The following is a 22,575-nucleotide window of genomic DNA, read 5'->3' as shown; positions in this document are numbered from 1 at the left end:
CCCCATTTGGTGGTTTTTATATTTTAGTTTTTTTACATCATAGATTCAAAAAGAACTTATGTGGGAATTATTACCACTGATCAACACACAATACTCACCTAATACAAGTCTGTTACACTCTGTACAGACATGAAACACTAATATATTCTATGACACACTAGAGTCTTAGGACACCTCACCTACCCAATATGACCAGACCACTAGACATGGTCATAATATAATTCTGTTACACTCTATACAGACATAGAAGACTGCATCTACCCCCACCTACCCAACATGACATGATCATAATCAGTGGTCAAAGTGTATATACAGTGGAATGCCAATGTTCTACATTTTCCATACCGCCACCTCTAAATGTCCACTTCGACCACTGATCATAATACAATACATACTATTGTACTTCATACAATGAGGACACTGTGTCCCTCAACATGAACTGACCACTGGATATGACCATTTTATAATTCTGCTGTATTACAAGTACACCTCTACTAAGAACAAATACTGGTGATTGTAGCTATCAAGATAATTGAGTGGTCGTTTTAAATAACACAGGTATATTCCCAGGGATACATTTCTCTTGGACTGATTCTAAAAATTAGCATTTTCCATGGAAAACAGGGACTGGTGGCAATAATGCTATACTGTTGTACCCAATAAACACAGTCAAGAGATAGCCAAGCAGATGGCTATATGGAGTGAGCGACCAAGAAGGAAGTGATATCGGGAAACAGACATATGGCAGGAAAGACTGCTAGAGTTTGGGTAAGACAGCGCCATTTTGTAGGAGATCTACACAATACACTGAAGAAGGTATTTCCAGTCTAAAAACACCAGCTATAAACAAACCACAGAGCACTCTGTAAATACAAATAGTTGCTGTACATTACTGGAAAACATGACCTATGTGCGATCAATGTAAGTAAAGGGGGAGCTTTTCACACAAAGTATAAAAGACACCTCAAGCTGCAAAGTAATTAACTTTCCTCCTGTTTGACACTCTCTTCATAAAATATAGTTTTGTGTTCTTTTATTATGGAGAGGTCCCATGTAGTTTTTCTCTGGGCAGTGTTAAGGAGAAGGCAATGACAGTTCTGTTATGTTTGGCTGAGATTAGAGGCTTTACATTGGGTTTTGTTGTCTTTAGTTTCATATCCTTAATTTCCTAGAACATGATCCTGACACGGCGTAACAGCTCACCAAATCTAATAAAATATGTACGTGTCTCCATCTCTGTTCAGCCACACTTTATCCTAATTTTAGCTTCTCCCAACTGGGAGCTACTGGTGAAATTCATTTTAAAATAGGGAATACACAAGGGTTAAATTGAAAGTTTATTCATGAAAATTACATATTTAGGCAATACAAAAATACACTGATTTGTTAGAGACACGGTACAAACATAGTATTTTTGTTTTGCTTAGATTTTGTCAAATCAAATATTTCGTTACAGTTTAAAAATAATTTGAGTAATATTTTTTAGTGGAGAGATTTTCAGTCACAAAGTTATTGCAGTTTCATTCATTAAATTGTATAAACACAGATGCTGAATGAGTTTACCTTTTCAAGACATGTTGATCATTTAGTTCTGTAGTCTACATCTACAGAACAGACATTCAGCCTTTATCTTTTATTAGTTTATTAGTTTGGAATTGTTTTAGCTTACAATGATATTATCACTGAATACAGCTCATAGATTTTTGCAGTCAGAATCTGTGTTATCGTTTCAGAAAATCTAATAATGTTTGCAGATAACATTTATACTATATAATTATATAATGTGTGGTTTTCAAGTGATTATATGAACAGAATTTTTCAAAAGAGAAAAGAAATGTTAGTACAACATAAGATATTTAAGCATTATTTGAGCTTTTAATGTGTAACATGAATTATGATATCACGGCTATTGCTTTTGCAAGGTTCCTTTCATTTGTGTTGGAAAACAAATTCATTTCTGGAGTAGGAATCTTCTGGAATATTTTGTGGCCTCGGGCATTAATACTCTCAAAGACATAGCCGGGAGGAGATGGGTAATTTGCAGGACAGATTTCATACTTCTTGGGTATATAATCGGTGCGGTAGAGTGTTCCACTTTCAAATGGGGCAGAGCTGCCTGTTGCTTTGTTTGAAGGCTTAAAACTCTGAGTTGGGTGGATCTCATGAGGGAGATAGTGGGATTGGAATGTGGTCAACCCATCAAATTTTCCAGTAGGCTTTGGAATCTGATGATCCTTCTTAATAATTTCTTGGCGCCTACCTTCCCAGGCTCGAAAATCTTCTTTCATTGTAGAATTTCCTTGGAAGGGCACATTGCATCTTCTTCCATGGGATACGGGACGAACTGGGGCAACATAATTCAGCTGGTGTGGTACATAAGCTAGATGACTTGTGGTGTCTACCTCCATGTGAGCAGTAGGTGGGTTATACTCTTGAGATTTCTGAACATGGAGTGGTGGAATTTGCCATGGCTGGAAGCTATCACGGAATTCAGTGCTGCTTTCAAATCGAGCATCACTACCAACTTTACCATGCTCAGGTTTGCAGCTTTTTGGTACTTCACCAAGTGCACCTTTAAAATTGAAACGGTGGGTGGTGATATCATCAAATGGTTGGCTGTTGGGCTTATATTCCTGCTTCTGTCTTTCAAACCTTGGTTCTAATTCATATGGGACATAGGAAATGCGATGGCTTGTGGTGCCATCAAAAGCGATGCCACTGTGTTTAGCTACACCAGGGGGCTTGAAGCTCTCTCTTGGCATTATTTCTTTAGGAAAAAAGTCATCCTGGAATGTAGTTGTATTTCCAAACTTCACAGTTGGAAGTTGGTAAGTATGCTCCTGTTTAGCAAGTTCCCTTTTTTGAATGTCCCACGGTCTATAGTCATCTTAAAAAAATAAAACAAGTGGATCAACCATAAAGCAGACTCTTAGAAGTTCCATTCATATAGAATAGCTGTAAATGTAACATTTCAGAAGTAGCAGTTTACATCAGTATGTCATGTGTATATATATATATATATATAAGTTAACCCGTGCATGATACTCATGCATTCTAGTCAAATCAAGCTACTTAAGGTCTTAAAAAGGTTCTTGTCATGCATTTGGGCCTAGCCCAGGCCTCCTCAGCGGAAGAGCGTTACTTCCCGACGCAAGCGGCCTTTTTAATGTGTGTTCATGAGGTAAAATTACCTCACGAAAATGAGTTTGACCCCTCAACTCGTAAATTTAGCCTTTACTACCCCTCCCATGGGGGGAAGGGGGGATGATGGAAGTTAACTGACTTGACTATTCTAATTTTTTTGTCAAATAATGTCAGTATACCAAATTTCAGGTCAATTGGATGAGCCCTTTCTGAGAAAATAGTTTTTTCCACACACACACACACACACACTAACGCACGCCTCTACACATGTGTGTTCATGAGGTAAAATTACCTCACGAAAATGAGTTTGAGCCCTACCAAATTTCAGCCCTTTTTGAATTTGTTTTCCCAAACACACTAAGAATTTAGTAGGTCAGTGTATAACTCCGCCCAGCAGGTGGCGCTGCAACTCGGTTTTTATTTCCCACAGACAGACAGACGCCACTAAGCATTTATATATTAGATATATATATATATATATATATATATAGATAGCACACTATACATGAAGATGCACTCAGTTCACAATAGGTAAATCAAAGCATAAATAGCTGTGCATAGTCCATGATTCAAAAAACAGGGTCCATAGTAGCTCAACAAACAAACAGATCAGCACCAGCAATAAGAAAAATAAAAAATTTAATAGACAAAACCATTGTTGTGCACAGCATACTACTGTGATGTATCTTTCAATTTTTTCCTACAAAATTTTGTATTTTTCATATTGCTGGTGTTGGCTTGTTCGTTTGTTGAACAACTATGGATCCTATATATATATATATATATATATATAGTCAGCATCGATATGCTGACTACCACCGTCCCGGACATTCCTGGAGAGTATTAATCAGGGCTTACCTCCTTGTTCACATTTCTGTATTCACAACCAACCCTTTCACAGGTATCAGAAATTACATCAAAGATTGGTCTGTGAGGAAAACCCATCTCATTGGGTACTTGCACTCGCTCAAACAGCTATGAATAGTGAATAACTACAAACTTCACAAAACCCAAGGGATGATTCAATTACCCACAAGGTTTCGTACGGTGATGTGTTGGTAATGCTCTTCACTCCTTTGTTCTCGCACTTCATAGGAGTGCAAGTAAAAATGAGCAATGTTATCACTACTGCAATTAGTGCAGAAACAATCAAGGCTACTCTGGAAGCTTGCGGCCAACTGAATCGTCCCCTCAGTGATATAAGCTCCTACATTAGAGCCTGGTATGTCACAGAGCTATAGGAGAGTAGATTTACCTTTATATGTAGGATTTGTGTCAAACTTTCCCCCATTCAGCTTTCTTTGTTCCACTGGTCGTGCTGGTGCCACTGGTTCTATTTTATAAGGGTTAAAATCCTGCTTGTAGGTTGTTGCAAGGTCAATCTGACCAGGCTTTGGTTGATATTCTTGGTGCGGACGTACAGGGACATTTGTTACCTCATATGGGATATAATCTGACCTGAAACAAACATATGTAGTCATGTGAAAACAAATATTAGACGAAGAAGAAAAAACATGTCTAAATATTATCAGTGGGAGGCAGTGGTGTATTACAATCACATTGGGCCCTAGGCACTGATGAAGTCATGGGTCTCTCCAGCAACCAGTAGCACAGTGCCTTGTAACCTACACTACACTAAAGCCTTTACATCAATATAATATGCACCCTCAATTAATATTAAGCACATGTAGAGTTTACAAATAACAAGTAGCAAGTGTTATTATATAATATATATTTATTTAAGTGTATGTTATATGTATGTTAGTTATAAATTAAGAATCCCTCATGAAACAGGCCTAGGATTAGCAAATGCTATGTGTTTCCCCTGTATTCAGACCTATATACGTGTACTCAGCTATATCCCATATATAGTAGGGGTGCATCATACTCCCTCCATAATGCTATCATCCTGTTCTACTCTTAGACAATCATTTTCCTGTTCTGCACTAAACTTTAATTGGCTGATTTCAGAGTGAGAAGAATAACTAAGCTGCCCAATACCCAATATCAGCAGAGGTTGATAGCAGGTTCAAGAGTTGTTGGAAGCACATGAGCCACCAGGGAATGGGTTCTAACTTGTATAATGTCCCCCAAACAATAAGCACTGTATTGTATAATAGCTACCAAAGCATGGGTTCAGTCTTGCACACTAGCTACCAGAGAATTAGGTATCTATTGTATACTGGGGACATGAATGAGTTCTGTATCAAATCAATGTCCTGAAACATTTTCTTTTTATAGTGGCAGCATATTCCACAGTGTTACCTGTATAGTTTAATGGAAGGAACATTACATACGTATTAACCAGAGGAAAACACTAGGGAGTAAATGTATCAAGCTGAGAGTTTTCCGGCGGGTTTGAAAAGTGAGATGTTGCCTATAGCAACCAATCAGATTCTAGCTATCATTTTGTAGAATGTACTAAATAAATGATAGCTAGAATCTGATTGGTTTTTCAAACCCGCCAGAAAACTCTCAGCTTGATACATTTACCCCTAGGTATTAGTGCCTCTGAAAGTAATGTAAGGGTATATTTAGTAGACCTCAAGACTGATGAGATACCTTAGTAGGTTAAGGACTCAAAGTTTCCTACTTGTAGCAACCACCTTTTCCCCTTTGGTAAGACTTCCATGTACTCAACAGCTGCCATGTGGTTACCCTGGGGACATACACACTTGCAAGAGAGACTATGGGGTCTATTTATGAAGACCTGCCATTAAGATAGGTATGTGGCCAATTTACAATCAAAATGTTGCCAGAGCAGCTGAACGATGCTCACTTCCCTGGCGATACTGGCTAGCAGCGGTAAGAGGGCTCTTGCTGCTTCGTCAGCCTGTCCAGGGAATCTCTGTGTCCAGGGAATCTCTGTGCATGCATGAGCCGGGAATGCCGACTCGCACATGAGCACTTGAACTGAAAGTACGGACTTGGGCTTCCAGATTTAACTAAAAAAAAAAAAAAGTTTGTTTAAAAAACTTTGATGGTGATAGAAGCAAGATTCATGGAGATGGAAGCAAGTCCATTTGTGCACAAATTTCACTACTGTGCATGCCCACAAAAAATACTTACACTTGAGTAAGTCGCTTCTTGCATATTCAACTCCTTATACTTATAGAGGTGGATCAGGGGAGGCAATGGCCGTGCAAGTGTAGACAAAGTACAATAAGAGCGCGTTCCATGTAAGTGCGACCATTGTAGACCTGGACACAGGTGTAGATACGCCTGTCAAGCAACGTATCTGTTGCGGGTGCTCTACCCCTGGTGAAAGTTACAAACTGATAATGATGACCATCAGCTGAGAAGTGTCCAACTAGATATACTATGGAGAATGTGTCTGTTTTTTGGGGACACAATTTACATCAGCATTTTAGACGGAAGTTGCGTCCAAGTCTAAATGAGTCCATCAGTGGTCAGGACAAGCAGAGGCAGGCAACAGGAACTTTATAATTTCCCATTGTCACATAAAAGAGACTGCCAGAGCAGGGAGTCATACTGCATCACTGTAGGTAAGGGTGGAGCATTTTATTTTTACTTTCTCCAAAGAACAAGCGTATTTTAAAAGACTTGAAAGTTTGGAGACAGTCTGATACTTTCAAGCAATGAGTTTCAAAAGAGGAGTGCACCACAAAATAAATCTTTCAAACACAAGCGATAAAAGACTATGGGACTGATTCAGAGTGAATACTACACCAGCAGGTGTAACGTATCTTGTGCGATATCACACTGCACATGCCCAGAAAAGTGTGGGGGGGGGCAGTCTTAACATTGGCCGAGTACAGTAAGGGAGTGTTTGGTCAAATAAGAAGAGATGCAGACCTGGACACATACACATATATGCCGTCCAAGCTGTTTTATTGGCGGGTGCAGTGGCGGAACTACCATTGGTACGGCAGGTGCAGTGCACCGGACCCATGGAGATAATAGGGCCGACTGCATGGCAGAGGGACAGGGGCCCCAGCTTCCTCCTCCCTGCACTGTGGCGGGTGGTCAAGGGCAGGTGCAAATAGCGTTTGATAATATGTACCAGCAACAGTGAAGCACTTGTCATTGGCTATTTGTGAGTTTTCCACTGACACTGATATGTACACATGCATATATCATCGTTTTGTGTGTGTCTGTAAGCTTTTTTTTTTTGTAATGTACACAAGCAGGGGAGTTATTCCTTTTGTATTAGAGGTTTTGAAGTCTTATTGATGCCTAATACAAATACATATTTTGCAAACATAAAATAATGGTTATATACATAATTGTTGCTTACTTTAGTGAATGCAATTTGTGACTGTGATTTGGGCCGCAATTGCGACCAACTCTGCATCAGGCACATTAATAGTACAGGAAAGACGGGATAGGAAAATAACTGGGAATAAGTGAAGTGATACAGCATGGAGTTGTTTGGGTCACAGCCGTGTAGGTTAGTGTTAGGAATTTCAATTTCATTTGTCAGAATGACAGAAGAAAGAGATTTTCTCTGGGAAGTAAGAGAGTGGATGGAGTTGAATATAAACCTCAGAGAGGGTGTGGAACAGGCTAGGGGTGCCCGGGGGGAAAGACTCAACTCAGCAGCCTATTTTAAAGGACAAAAAATGCAGGTGACCCAGCCCAAGATAGCCTTCTATGGGACAGGCCCAGGGGGCAGATGCCCCCCTGCGCCCCAGACCCGGCTTGCACCTGGTGTGGACGGTATAATAGTAACACTTTTGACAAATAAATCCTTGAAATGGTGTTCTGTGAAAAAAGACAAATAAACTAGTGGTGACTTGCACTTCAGTGGCACTTTGGACATCCACAAAACAACAGAATTGTGAGGCAAGTTTGGAGTTAAAAAAGGAACACTACACATTGTTTAAGTAATATCCTCAAATTGATCTACAAGTTATTTCCAAGTCACTGGCGCTTAAGTGAGTTTAAGTGATAAAGTAAAGAATAATTGCAATGTGCAGTTATTAAATCATACCCTTATTGAGAAAATCAGCCCATAGAACTGTGCATCTCTCTCCTTGTGTCACAAATACCTTATACTAAATGACATTGTATGTATTAGCTATTGGTTTAGGAAGATGCTCAACTGGTACTGATCTTTTGTGATCATTCTGAGTCAATGTACTAAAACTGTTCCTGATGTCATCATGGGATGTGTCTCAGGAGCACACTGAGCATGCTCCGAACAGTACATGGGCTGATCACTCTCTCAGAATATTGCTGCCCTGAAGATGGATACATGTAACAAGAGACTGTAAAAGAATCTATACAGCTGCATGCCTTCCAACATACAAGACCCCAACAGCGGGATATGGGCGCTGCCATGTCTCAGTGGGGTATGGTCATTCCACCAGAAGGCTGCATAGCACTGTGAAGCTCTAGGCTGCCAATTAGATAACTCCTCTCCCATGATATTCTCACCCGCTGGACAAACATGTCCCTAGGTGGGACAGCGAGATAGAGCCCTAAATTCAGGACTGTCCCGTTGAAATTAGGACAGTTGGGAGGTATGCAGCTGAAACATACAGCAAATGTAAACATATTAGTCATGTACTGCTTGCTCAAAGATCTGTTGAACGTGTAGTTGTATGTAAGTGACAGGTACGCTTTGACTTTTCTGCTCTCTTCTAGCGGAAAAAATAAGTACATACTGCAGTTAATTCTACACATTACTGGTGTGCTGGAGATTTTAATGTGTCAACTGAGACTAAACATAGTAGTCTGGGATTTCACATCTTCATACCGTCCAACATTTAGACAAAATAAGCCAGGACCATGTTCCACCTAAACTCTGTCCACAAATGGACACATTTTGGTAACCCCCCCCCCCCCCATTCCCCTGTTAAGTCCCGCCCCTTTTGCGGTCTGCTAATCGTGACGTCCCTCTAAAATCCGTTCTGCTCTCGAATGAGCTTGTGCCGATGCATGTGGCCCATGATTCCATCTTACAAATATGTAACCAAAAACATTTACTTAAAGGTCGTTATTCCTTCCATCCTTCCACGGTCCCCATGGTACTCCTGCTTTGGTTTCATGCTCTGTGGTGGCTGTACATTATCATACTGAAGGTATTTCTCCACATATTCAGTCAGTGCACAAGGCTTCCAAGATTTCTCAAAAATTTTGGTAGGCATATGCGGGCAACGGTGACGCCTGAAAAGAAACAACATCATATAAAGCATGAGTATCAAATGCACTCTAGCCAGTATTTTAATGTTTTACTAGAAGAACACATGTATTATATACATATAAAAAAATGCAAATATACAGCTGAATGCAAATTATACAAAATCCTAAATAAATGATGTGTGGCCTTTTAGGAGACAGCTAAAGCCAGAAAAGAAGCATTGTATAACGTACACCACAGGCGAGGAGGTGACATGAACAATATACACCACAGACAGCAAATTCTATCTTCTTACAATAAAAATAACAGGTTATAAGATGTTAGGGGCAATCTATAAGTGATCCTCAATTACTAGAACTGCTACTTGGGATGTTCACCTATAGAAGCTTCCTTTCTGAATAACTTGATTCCTTCCACAGTACTCAGATGCCTCTAGGGGGTAAATGTATCAAGGTGCGATTTTACAAATCCAGCGATTTTCTCGGAAGAGTTGAAACTCGCAGAGGAACCTGAGATTTCATGTAAAATCGCCAGAGATGTGTTTCTGTCAAAATCACTATTTCCAAAATTGATAGAGATCAAACTCCTGACTGTTTGTCAGCCTAGCTATACAAGTCTCAAATGTATGAAGCTGCAATTTAGCAAACTCTCCTGAGTTTGCTTGTAAACACGCCAGATACAACACGCTGCTTGCTAGCAGCGTGTTCTGTAAACACATCACTGTTACACTGTTCTGCTATACAGCCGGAGGTTTGGCAGCTGTCAAAACTGTAATAAATAGATCAAAGTTAAAAAAAAAAAAGTGTGGGGTCCCCCCTCTATTCACTATTAACCCTAGTGCTGCCAGACTACTGCTGGTTCCGTGAAAATCTGGGAAAAAATTTGCGTGGGGTCTCCCCGATTTTCTCTGAACCAGCACTAGGCAAACCAGCCAGGGTTGGTGGCATTAGAGAGGGCCCCCCTCTAGGGACAACCAGCCCAGTACTGAAAGCACTAGGGCTCTTCCTACACCCCTGGCCTGTGGTTGTCGGGTAATAAACTGCGAAAAAAGTGTAAACCCAGTGATGGGTTTAGTAATCTCACTGGAGTGTTTGACATCGCAGCAAAGCGCCAGAGATGACTAGCGATTTTGAAGATCAGGGTAAAAATCGCAGCATAATACATTTGAGAAATTTTGAACTAAAATCACGGGTTATCACCTGCGATTTTCCGCGATTTTAACACACTGAAAAAAAATCAGACCTTGATACATTTACCCCAGGACTTAAGCGCGGGTAGAAGTAGTTGTTGATTAACAGTTGCCTGAACAGTTGCCAAACAAAACACAGTAAGAGGTAGTGGCAACCTGATGATGTAGTGCTGCAAACTGAGAATCAGACAGACAGGGATTAATGCAAATATCAGACATGCCAAGGTCAGGATAAGAGAAGACAGCAGTTCCTTTAAACAAGACAGGGTTCAGATCAGGTAGCTATATATATATATATATATATATATATATATATATATATACACAAGTTAACCCGTGCATGATACTCATGCATTCTAGTCAAATCAAGCTACTTAAGGTCTTAAAAAGGTTCTTGTCATGCATTTGGGCCTAGCCCAGGCCTCCTCAGGGGAAGAGCGTTACTTCCCGACGCAAGCGCCCTTTTTAATGTGTGTTCATGAGGTAAAATTACCTCACGAAAATGAGTTTGACCTGACTTCACTATTCTAATTTTTTTGTCAAATAATGTGAGTATACCAAATTTCAGGTCAATTGGAAGAGTCCTTTCTGAGAAAATAGTTTTTTCCACACACACACACACACACACACACTAACACACGTCGCTACACATGTGTGTTCATGAGGTAAAATTACCTCACGAAAATGAGTTTGAGCCCTCAACTCATAAATTTAGCCTTTACTACCCCTCCCACGGGGGGAAGGGGGGATGATGGAAGTTAACTGACTTCACTATTCTAATTTTTTTGTCAAATTATGTCAGTATACCAAATTTCAGGTCAACTGGATGAGCCCTTTCTGAGAAAATAGTTTTTTCCACACACACTAACACACGCCGCTAGGCTTTTACTTTTATATATTAGATAATGCTAAGAATTTAGTAGGTCAGTGTATAACTCCGCCCAGCAGGTGGCGCTGCAGCTTGTTTTGTTTTTTTTCACACACGGACTAACACACGCCGCTAGGCTTTTATATTATAGAAGATACGCAGATCCATTTAACAAGCCAATGGTCAGGAGCTGAAAAGACAGCAGAATCCTTTAAACATTCCAGGTCAAGTACAGATAACAGAACAGGTAAGGATACTAGGTACACTAGGTCAAGCAGGAACTATCACAAGCATTGGTATGAAAGCAAAAAGAGGTAAGGCAGCACGAAGGCAGCAGCACAAATCAGATACTGCAGGGTGATTAGCTGCATGAGTGTAATTGCATAGCTGATGCTGTCAGACTGAGAGCTGAAGAGAGGCTGGTTGCTATTTACCTAGCAACTAGCTGAATCAATGAGGCGTCGGCTGCATGAGCTGAGAGGATGCTAATGTGGTTGTTAGGCAACAGTCTAAAGTGCATAACTACTGACGCTTAACCAGGAGGGTGTTGGCAACTTACTGGACATGCGACGAAAACTCGTATGGCAGGCAAATGAGGGCACATACTGTAAGCAGCTGTCAGGATACAATGCCAGTTACACAATCTGACAGGTAGCAGTGATCAAAAGGTTCCTGGGTACAAGTATCAGTCGGATATGCAGCGGTGATTGGCATTATTAGTTATTAGTATAATTATTATTAGTAATAAGGTTACAATTAATAAAATGTAGCTTCTTTACTTATGATACAATAAATACATTGGGGGTCATGTCCTTGCAGCTGATTGTGGGCAATGTGCATACATATACACAAAGCACACCACTTTTATTTATATCTAGTTGAGATGGAATTTCAACCATTTACATGTCCTATTATTATTATTGTTGATTTGTAAAGTGTCACAATGCTTCATAGTGCCGGACAGTGGGGGGAAAAGCCTACATAAAACAGGGACATAGTAAGTAGACAATATAAATAAAGACGTAAACAAAATGGGTAGAGCGCCTTGTGAGAGCCTACTATCTAGTAGGAAATGGACAGATCTGGGACAAGTGGAGTGACTGTGGCTCATAGTGGAGATTGGGACAGTAGTGAGGGTGCACTTGTTTGAGTAGTATAGATAGAAGTAGATTAGGCTCTAGTAAAGAGGTTAGTTTTCAGAGAGCATTTGAAGATTTGAAAGCTGGCTGAAGGATGGGAGAGAGCCTGAAAAGCTGTGTTAGGGAATTTTATAGGTGGTAGCAGCACAGGAGAAGTCTTAAAGGCGTGATACAGAGGTTATCAGAGAGGAGATGAGTCGCAGATCTAAGAGGTAATGAAGGAGAATATTTGAAGATGAAGTTTGATATGTATGAAGACATGGTATTGTTGAGGGCTATGTAAGTGAGAAATTGGAATTGGATTCTGGAGGATATGGGGAGCCAGTATAGGGATTTGCAGCAAGGTGTGGTGGATGTGGAACAGCAAGAGAAAAAGATCACTCTTGCCATGGCATTTAGGATGGATTGAAGCCGGGACAGATGGGTGATGTGAATGTCAGATAGAAGAAGGAAACTGCACACAGCTTTCCATTTATCAAGTATATATTCCCTCCAGGTAGGTGCTCTGTGGCCCCTCACAAACAGAGGGCACTTCTCAAGTCAACCCCTCCATTTACTCGTTAAAATATTAGACTTGTAAAGCCATTATTTTACTGCCCGCACAGAAAGGCTACATCATCAGCTATTTATATAGCGCCACTAATTCCACGGTGAACTCACTCAAATCAGTCCTATTGGAGCTTACAGTATAAATTCTCTAACACACACACACACACACACACACACACACACACACACACACAGAGCAGAGTCAATTTGATAGCAGCCAATTAACCTACCAGTAGGTTTTTGGACTGTGGGAAGAAACCGGAGCACCCAGAGGAAACCCACGCAAACAAGGGAAGAATACACAAACTCCATACAGATAAGTTCATGGTCGGGAATTGAACTAATAAACCCAGCACTGTGAGGCAGAAGTGCTAACCACTAAGCCACCATGCTGCCCACCCAAACAGTACCTGTCCATTGTCCACACTCATGCTACCACCCACACAACACCACCATCATTGTGGATTAATGTGCTGTTACCTGTGAGCAAGCCCAATATATTCAATAGATCCAGTAGAGGTCCTTTAAGACCCAAAAAAGCAGCCATGCAGCATTTCATTAGGTGCTAATATCACTATTTGTCTATCTAGCACATACAGAGGTCCACATACACATTCCACTTTTGGAATCTGCTGCATAAAAAGTTTCTGAGCCTACATTTGCAGAATTCTGGTCCACATAAAAAACAGCACCCCTTCATTCATATCCACGTTTCCATTCTTCCATCAAAATACTGCTCAATCCAGCACCAATTATATCTTAAATATGGCATAGTATTTATAACAGGTGTCACTATTGTACATTTAAATGCTTTCATTAAATTTCCAGTATAAAATGCACTTAGAAGATGCAAAGCGTATTGCATTAAAAGTATAGACCAAAACCCATTGAAACTGAATATATTCTCTGCTTTTTGTTTGATTTCCGTTAAGATTTTATATGAAAGCTCAACCCAGACTCAATAAATAAAATAAGTAAAATCTACAAAAAAAGTATAGGCCAAAGCCCAATCTTGTCTTCCAGGCTGTATTGCTGCTTATCACTTCCAAGGATGTGTAAGAATAAAGTTCTTATGAGGGAATAAGGTCTGCAGCTCACGCCTAACCAGGGAACGGGAAAAAAACCTCATGTCCAACAAAAACAAATCTCATTTATGCATGTAGGTGAACGCTAACCCTTGCTCTTACACATATAAATTGGTACAGTTTCACCAAAATAGGAGCATGATGTCACAAAACTGCATTTTTTGTGCGCGCCCTCAATTTTGCAGCTTTACTGTATTTTCTTATACTCTCTCTTTCTCTGTCTCTCTCTTTCTCTCTCTATCTATCTCTCTCTCTGTATATATATATTGGTATTAAAAACATATTACTTGACCTACATTTTGTGTGTTCCTTTATTTAAATGTGTTGTATTGTGTACATTGTTCATTTCTCTCAAATGTTTCCTAAACCAGGAAAGCAACTATGTATACACATGGTAATAAGTTGGACAACATGGACAATATCAGCCTAATGTCATTGCCTATTAGACGATGCTACTGTACGAATATTATAACATAATAGTTGCCAAAGAAATGTTTTAATTTATTTACTATTTAAACCTAATTTTGGGTACTTTCCTTTTATAATATTTCAATGCAAAATGGCACAAGGTTTCATCAACAACTGCTATAGCAGTCATGGACAAGTGAATAGTGAGCAGTGTTTTTCATTTAATTTGGCTGTCTGAAAGTTGGGCACCAACATTATTCACGTGTTGGGTAGTTTTGATTTGACAGTGCAATAAAAAAGAATGCTGTAGAAGACACAGTTTATGGTGACCTCTGCTGGCCAATATTGGTATGAAGTTCATTCGGAATTTTTACTTTCACGGTAATATTATTGCAGTGCACATAATATATGCAATAGTTTGTAAGTAAGCAATATTGAAATACTGTGCAACACTCTGCATGTAGCACAGAGTAAAGAAGGCTGATTTTTTTTAATGTATATATATATATATATATATATATATATATATATATATATTAGGGATGAGCGGGCTCGGTTTCTGCTAATCCGAGCCCACCCGAACAGTGCGGATCCGAACGGGATCCAAGTACTGTTCGGATATTTCCGGCGGGCAAAAAAATGAAAACGAGGCTCTGACGTCCACGTCTCGCGTCGGATCTCGCGAGACTCGGATTGCATAAATTCCTCGCTTGCGGCCGCCATCTTCATTCAGGCTGAGATCAGGGAAGAGGGAGGTTGTAGATAGTGTAGTGGTGCTCCTGTGTCCAGTGGTTAGTTAGTTAGTTAGTTAGTTTCTCCTGTGCTCTGTCCTGTTGAGTGGTGCTTTTGTCCTCTGCTCTGTGCTGCTGAGTCCAGTGGTGCTTTGGCCAGTGCTCTGTCCTGCTGGGTCCAGTGGTGCTTTTGTCCTGTGCTCTGTCCTGCTGGGTCCAGTGGTGCTTTTGTCCTGTGCTCTGTCCTGCTGAGTCCAGTGGTGCTTTTGTTCTGTGCTCTGTCCTGCTGAGTCCAGTGGTGCTTTGGCCATTGCTCTGTCCTGCTGAGTCCAGTGGTGCTTTTGTCCTGTGCTTTGTTTTGCTAAGTCCATAGTTATTTTAAAAATATTAAAAAATCATAAATAATTTTACAAAAAATAAAAATAAAAATACACAAAAATAATTACAAAAAAATATAAAAAAATTATTTAAAAAGTATAAAAAAAATTCTAGAGCAATATATTGTTGCAGTCCAGAAATATTAGTACTTCAATACCTACGTTCACTGTTGTTGCAGTCCAGAAATATTAGTACTGGTCAATTAAAATACGTTCACTCTTCTTGCAATCCAGAAATATTATTACTGCTAAATTAAAATACGTTCACTGTTGTTGCAGTCCAGAAATATTAGTACTGCTACATTTACCTACGTTCACTGTTGTTGCAGTCCAGAAATATTAGTACTGCTCAATTAAAATACGTTCACTCTTCTTGCAGTCCAGAAATATTAGTACTGCTCAATTTACCTACATTCACTGTTGTTGCAGTCCAGAAATATTAGTACTGCTCAATTAAAATACGTTTACTCTTCTTGCAGTCCAGAAATATTATTACTGCTAAATTAAAATACGTTCACTGTTGTTGCAGTCCAGAAATATTAGTACTGCTACATTTACCTACGTTCATTGTTGTTGCAGTCCAGAAATATTAGTACTGCTCAATTAAAATACATTCACTCTTCTTGCAGTCCAGAAATATTAGTACTGCTCAATTTACCTACATTCACTGTTGTTGCAGTCCAGAAATATTAGTACTGCTCAATTAAAATACGTTTACTCTTCTTGCAGTCCAGAAATATTATTACTGCTAAATTAAAATACGTTCACTGTTGTTGCAGTCCAGAAATATTAGTACTGCTACATTTACCTACGTTCATTGTTGTTGCAGTCCAGAAATATTAGTACTGCTCAATTAAAATACATTCACTCTTCTTGCAGTCCAGAAATATTAGTACTGCTCAATTTACCTACATTCACTGTTGTTGCAGTCCAGAAATATTAGTACTGCTCAATTAAAATACGTTTACTCTTCTTGCAGTCCAGAAATATTATTACTGCTAAATTAAAATACGTTCACTGTTGTTGCAGTCCAGAAATATTAGTACTGCTACATTTACCTACGTTCATTGTTGTTGCAGTCCAGAAATATTAGTACTGCTCAATTAAAATACATTCACTCTTCTTGCAGTCCAGAAATATTAGTACTGCTCAATTTACCTACATTCACTGTTGTTGCAGTCCAGAAATATTAGTACTGCTCAATTAAAATACATTCACTCTTCTTGCAGTCCAGAAATATTAGTACTGCTCAATTTACCTACATTCACTGTTGTTGCAGTCCAGAAATATTAGTACTGCTCAATTAAAATACGTTTACTCTTCTTGCAGTCCAGAAATATTATTACTGCTAAATTAAAATACGTTCACTGTTGTTGCAGTCCAGAAATATTAGTACTGCTACATTTACCTACGTTCATTGTTGTTGCAGTCCAGAAATATTAGTACTGCTCAATTAAAATACATTCACTCTTCTTGCAGTCCAGAAATATTAGTACTGCTCAATTTACCTACATTCACTGTTGTTGCAGTCCAGAAATATTAGTACTGCTCAATTAAAATACATTCACTCTTCTTGCAGTCCAGAAATATTAGTACTGCTCAATTTACCTACATTCACTCTTCTTGCAGTCCAGAAATATTAGTATCAGATATAAAACTACGTTCAATGTTACTGCCAATTAAAAAAAGAATGAAAATGCCCTGTCATCATCGAAAACAAGAGGTAGTGACGCGCTAGAACTCCACCCTCTATATGCTGCAGTGGATGGAGGAGCAGCAAAAGGCCATTCAAGACTGCAGTGCACTGCAGTGCCACTACTAGATGGGCCACGTGTTTGTGCCGCCCACTTGTGTCGCTTAGCTTAGACATCCAGCTACCTCGGTGCAACCTTTTGGCCTAAAATCAATATTGTGAGGTGTGAGGTGTTCAGAATAGACTAGAAATTAGTGGAAATGATTGTTATTGAATGTTATTGAGGTTAATAATAGCGTAGGAGTGAAAAAAAACCAAAAAATTGGTTTTAGCACTTTTTATGCTTTTTTAAAAATAAATCAGAACCCAAAACCCTAAATCAGAACCAAAACCTTTCGTCAGGTGTTTTGGCAAAACATATCAGAACCCCAAAAATCAAGCTATTCAGAACCCAAAACCCAACACCCAAAACACCAAAAGTGGCCGGTGCACATCCCTAATATATATATATATATATATATATATATACCAATGATATATTTGGGGGTAGATATACTAAAACTTCTAACAAAGCAAAATGGAGATGTTGCTAATAGCAACCAATCAGATTCTAGTTATCATTTATCTGGTTCATGCTAGAAAATTATAGCTTTAATCTGGTTGCTATGGGCTATACCTCCATTTTTTTACAAGTTTTACTAAATTTTACCCCTTAGAGGTTTTCATAAATAACCAAACCAATCCAGCTATACAACATTTGAAAGTGTCACAGAAAATGCGCTTAAAAAAAAAAAAAAAAACGTTTTAATTAACTGATGTCTATAAGTATTGTGTCTAGGAATAAAAACTTCTTTGTTAAAAGATTTTCTGTAGTACAATAGAAACATAAACACATGCACATTGCAAGTGGCTTACTGATATCAGTAGCACTGGCCTATACACTGTTCATTTCAACATGGTTTACTCAGTAAGTATAAGAACAAAGAGATAAAGTGTTGTACTTTGTTTAATTAGAAGTTTGTCTCTTTCTGTACTTAAATGCTTGGTCCCTGTACCCTCTAGTCCTCTTGCTCATCTTGGACGATTTGATAAATATGATTTTTTTATCTGCTCCAAAATGCTGGGGGCATGTGCTAACAATGGGAAGGGTCAGCGTTTTACTCCGTAAGGTCTCTTTACAAGTACTGACATATGTGTTATGGGCATCATATCAGGGCATGTTTGCAGTGACTGTGTGTAATCTCCACCTTTGTATCTAGTAATGCTAGGTGCTGCCACTTTTATCACTTTGGATGCTGTTTTGTATTTAAAAAAAAAAAGCAAAGCACATGCAAACAGGCACATGGACCCCACTCGAGTCTGAAAGTGGCAATCACACAGTCTCAGTGAAGACCATATACTAACTGGAATAATGTGCTGGTGCAATACACATGTGATGAGTAAATACACCTATTTGTCCACTGTGCATTTGGCAAGAGCATCTGCAGGATTTCAGTCTCTGATAGAAATGTGCATGCCAAAAAAAGTATCATTCCAAAGTCCTACTTGCTGTCTCTTTTGGACCATTCCCTTAATAATTTGCAATTTTCATTTCTTCTCCTAAGATCAGTGGGCAAAGTGGAAATTTAGAAGTGGCGTAATGGAAAACGGTATGGTATACCTTATACACCCCCACTTCCACCACTGGGTATGGTATACCCTATACACCCCCACTTCCACCACTGGGTAGGGTATACCTTATACACCCCCACTTCCACCACTGGGTATGGTATACCTTATAGTATAAGGTATACCATATAAGGCTTATACACCCCCACTTCCACCACTGGGTATGGTATACCTTATACACCCCCACTTCCACCACTGGCTAAGATACTGCTAATTGGAGCTTCATCAATTATCTGCTAAGTAAATTACCCAACATCAGGATAGTCCGGCACAATGCCCATATGGAGTCATAGTCATAGTTTTTCTTGGAGCCCAAGGTTTTCTTGACTACTTCTCATCTGCAGTATTGTACCATCTATAAACTGTTCTATAATATATTTGAAGCTGTCATCAATATGCTTCTCTCCCTGCAACATCTGTGTGATATCAATGCACAGTTTAGATGTATCAAGTATCTATATGAACACATGAATCCATTTACGTACATACAAGTTTATCATAAATTATGGCTAAATCTTCACGAGGATAATAAACAATTATTTGATAGATTATTTGTTTCTATGGAACGCAATTGTGTTACCTCTCTAATTAAATGTTACTACAGTATTTATTACTGGTACTTATTAAGTAACATGTAATGAGAACTACTGTCAGTCATCACATGACATTACCACACAGTCTCTGTGTATATGTTTTCCTTAGTAACTCTTGGTAATATGTACAGCACATCAGACACACCCAAGTTACACTCCTAGGCAACTACCCAACATACATGGACCACTCTAGAGCTACTGAGATTATAACAGGTTAAATGTATAATCTATTGCTGCCTGAGAGAGTGGCAGTACCTTCCAGTGATCTCCACTGCAGCCACCAGACAATAATATATCACTGCCCCAGTAATAAGAATATCTATAAGAGAGGGGTATGTGGCTTTCAGTCTGGATGATTTTACTTATTTGCCAGAGAGCCAGGTGCTGGAAGTCTTGTCTTTTACATTCCTCCCTATATATGAATGAACTAGATTTCTGTTCTTACAGGTGACAGCAAGTGAATGAATACATTGCAAGTCAGTTGTGATATTTGAATCACAGTAACTGGAAACCCCAATATTGTGTCTTGTAGGGTTAAGGATACAAGTTCTTCCCTGGCTTGCTTCTTCTTTGCGCAAATCTTTAACTAAGAATGTTTTAACTGTTTATGTCATATCAAAGATATGAAAGTCAAAAGCTGGTAACAATTTTTTAGACTATTGAAAATGGGGAACCCTAAATAAACACATGAATTAAGTAATGGATGAGAGAGTCTTTGTGGTGTAATATGTAGTAATATGCTTTTTTGACTGCAGTATTTCATATGTGCATCGTGTTTATGCATTTTAATTCATGCACAGCATTTATGAATTGGAGTTATTATGTTCAATAATACATACTAGTTTACTTTTTGCACTTTTTGGGGTATCTATCATGGTTACACATATATTTATATATAGATTATGTTCAGAACATACTGTGTGTTTGTGAATAACATACATATGTACTTTTCCTGAAAGGGCAACTCTAAACTACCTTATCTGGGTCACAGTTTAGAAACAGAGGCATATCAGCCTCTCCTAATGTCAGGACTGGCTCAGTGCATTTGCCCTAAACCTCCAACAGCTCAGGAGCCTCCTCGATCACAAGTAACCCTAGACCCCTTGTTTCTAGTCCCAGTAGTACTAGTAGCTTCTTACCAGACATTACTGTAGTTGTCGGGACACAAGCTCCTCTGGAGGAGACAGAGGCACTGAAGAACAGCGGTGCTGCCAGTAGATTTAACTTAGGAAGTTCATTTAGAAATTTCTCTAACACTCTCTTGGTGTAATTACCATAGTTGCAGGAGGTGTGTCTGTTTTTACAGTACACAGCATGTATTACTTGTATAATAATAATAATAATAGTAATAAAAAATGATGTCCTTTTAATATCTTCCACCAGTATATACAGTGATACCATACCCTGCCCACAATCCACTACTCTGCGAAATGGCACAGTAATTAAGGGAAACCCCATTGTGAATTCAGTACTGTGCCCGAGAAAGCTCCAACTATACCACCTATTATTGAACTGTATATTTATTTTGCTATGCTAAATAAGCAAACATACCAGTCTGTTGTTGTGTTCTAAATTGATGCACCTTTATAGTAATATTTTATTACTGTGCATAAACAGATACAGAAACACCTATGTATTTTGAACTATATGTCTTACTGTCTTTCCCTCCTGTGTGCTTTACAATTGATAAATCTCTGATTGTTATCATCACTATCCAGTGTGAATACTTTGTATGCATTTGTTCTTGCTTAAAAAATCATCATCACTAACTATTTCTGTAGCACTGTATAGAGAACTCACTCAAATCAGTCCCTGCCCCATTGGGGCTTACATTCCCTACCATACACAACACTGAGAGAGACTAAGGTCAATTTAACAGCAGCCAATTAACCTACTAGCATATCTTTGGAGTGTGGGAGGGGACCCATATAAACATGGGGAGAATATACAAACTCCACACCATGGTCAGGAATTGAACTCATGACCCCAGTGCTGTGAGGTAGAAGTGCTAACCACTAAGCCACCATGCTGCCCTAAAATTACTATATTCTTTGAAATGTTTGTTTTAAAATTAAACATAACACAATGATAACTAACTCCAATGTCCATTAAAGAAGAAAATAGAAGGTTGGCTGAAGACAGGTAATAAACATAATACTACTACCACTTTATACTACAAAGAAACAACCCTTTTTATTCATATGAATCCTATACACTATATATACTACTACTATTTTAGTAGTATATTAATTAAATTTTAGTGTAATATTTATTTCAAATAGGTGCACAATTGTACTAGATGTATTATTGTACTCTTATTACTCTTATATAACAGTAAAAGTGGCATAGAGATTGTTAAATTAGTGATAGTGCTTCAAATCTCTTACAATTTCATGTGCAGTGATCCCTCTTCATAAAACCTGCCTAAGGTACAGACCAAGACTGCAGGGTGACATTATAGAATTAATACATTTTAAAGTACTTTTGTGCAGAAAAATAATAAGGGTGGCTTTTTGACGGTACACAAGTGAAATATACCTATGTGCGGCGCTATGGGGTGTAATGAAAATTTCTACCAGTATCTATGTTTTAACTTTTTGAAGTATATGCTATAATTTTGCTATAAAGTTAAATGACTGATTTAATACTGTTCCAGATTTTATATTAAGTGTATAGTACAATAGCTAAGAATAATTCCCATACACAAATAGCATGTCATTCCTATACACAAAGAGGATATAATTCCTATACACCAGTAGCAGGAGCATTAATGACAACCAGCCTGTGTCCTATCCGTATCAGCAACCTGTGGCTCTCGGGCTGTTTGGAGTTGCACGGTCCAGGAGAGGCACAGGTTGCTGTATATGAAGTCTATGCCTCCAGAGGGGCTGTTCTCTTACCCGCATGTGCATATCTCGCAGATACATTTTCTCTTCATGTCTCCCGGTGCTGTCGGTCTCTCCGGGACACTGCTGTCTGGGCTCACTCACGATGGGCCTCGGTAACTATGCAAGCGAGCGGTCGC

General features: G+C 38.9%; 1 protein-coding gene across 1 annotated transcript; it reads right to left on the bottom strand.

Moving 5' to 3' along the window:
* Positions 1–1,366: 1,366 nt before the first annotated feature.
* SAXO2 (stabilizer of axonemal microtubules 2) lies at positions 1,367–22,564 on the bottom strand. Its single transcript, XM_075207904.1, has 4 exons — positions 22,451–22,564; positions 9,097–9,276; positions 4,400–4,602; positions 1,367–2,887 (listed from the first exon to the last, which is right to left on the bottom strand). The coding sequence occupies exons 1-4, from the start codon at positions 22,486–22,488 to the stop codon at positions 1,893–1,895; spliced, it is 1,416 nt and encodes a 471-aa protein (XP_075064005.1). The 5' UTR covers positions 22,489–22,564; the 3' UTR covers positions 1,367–1,892.
* Between the last annotated feature and the right edge of the window lie 11 nt (positions 22,565–22,575).

This window comes from Mixophyes fleayi, chromosome 4, assembly GCF_038048845.1.
Source record: "Mixophyes fleayi isolate aMixFle1 chromosome 4, aMixFle1.hap1, whole genome shotgun sequence".
In the NCBI taxonomy this organism is placed as follows: domain Eukaryota; kingdom Metazoa; phylum Chordata; class Amphibia; order Anura; family Limnodynastidae; genus Mixophyes; species Mixophyes fleayi.
Note: the sequence above shows the minus strand (reverse complement) of the source record. Positions and strands in the feature narration are given on the sequence as shown.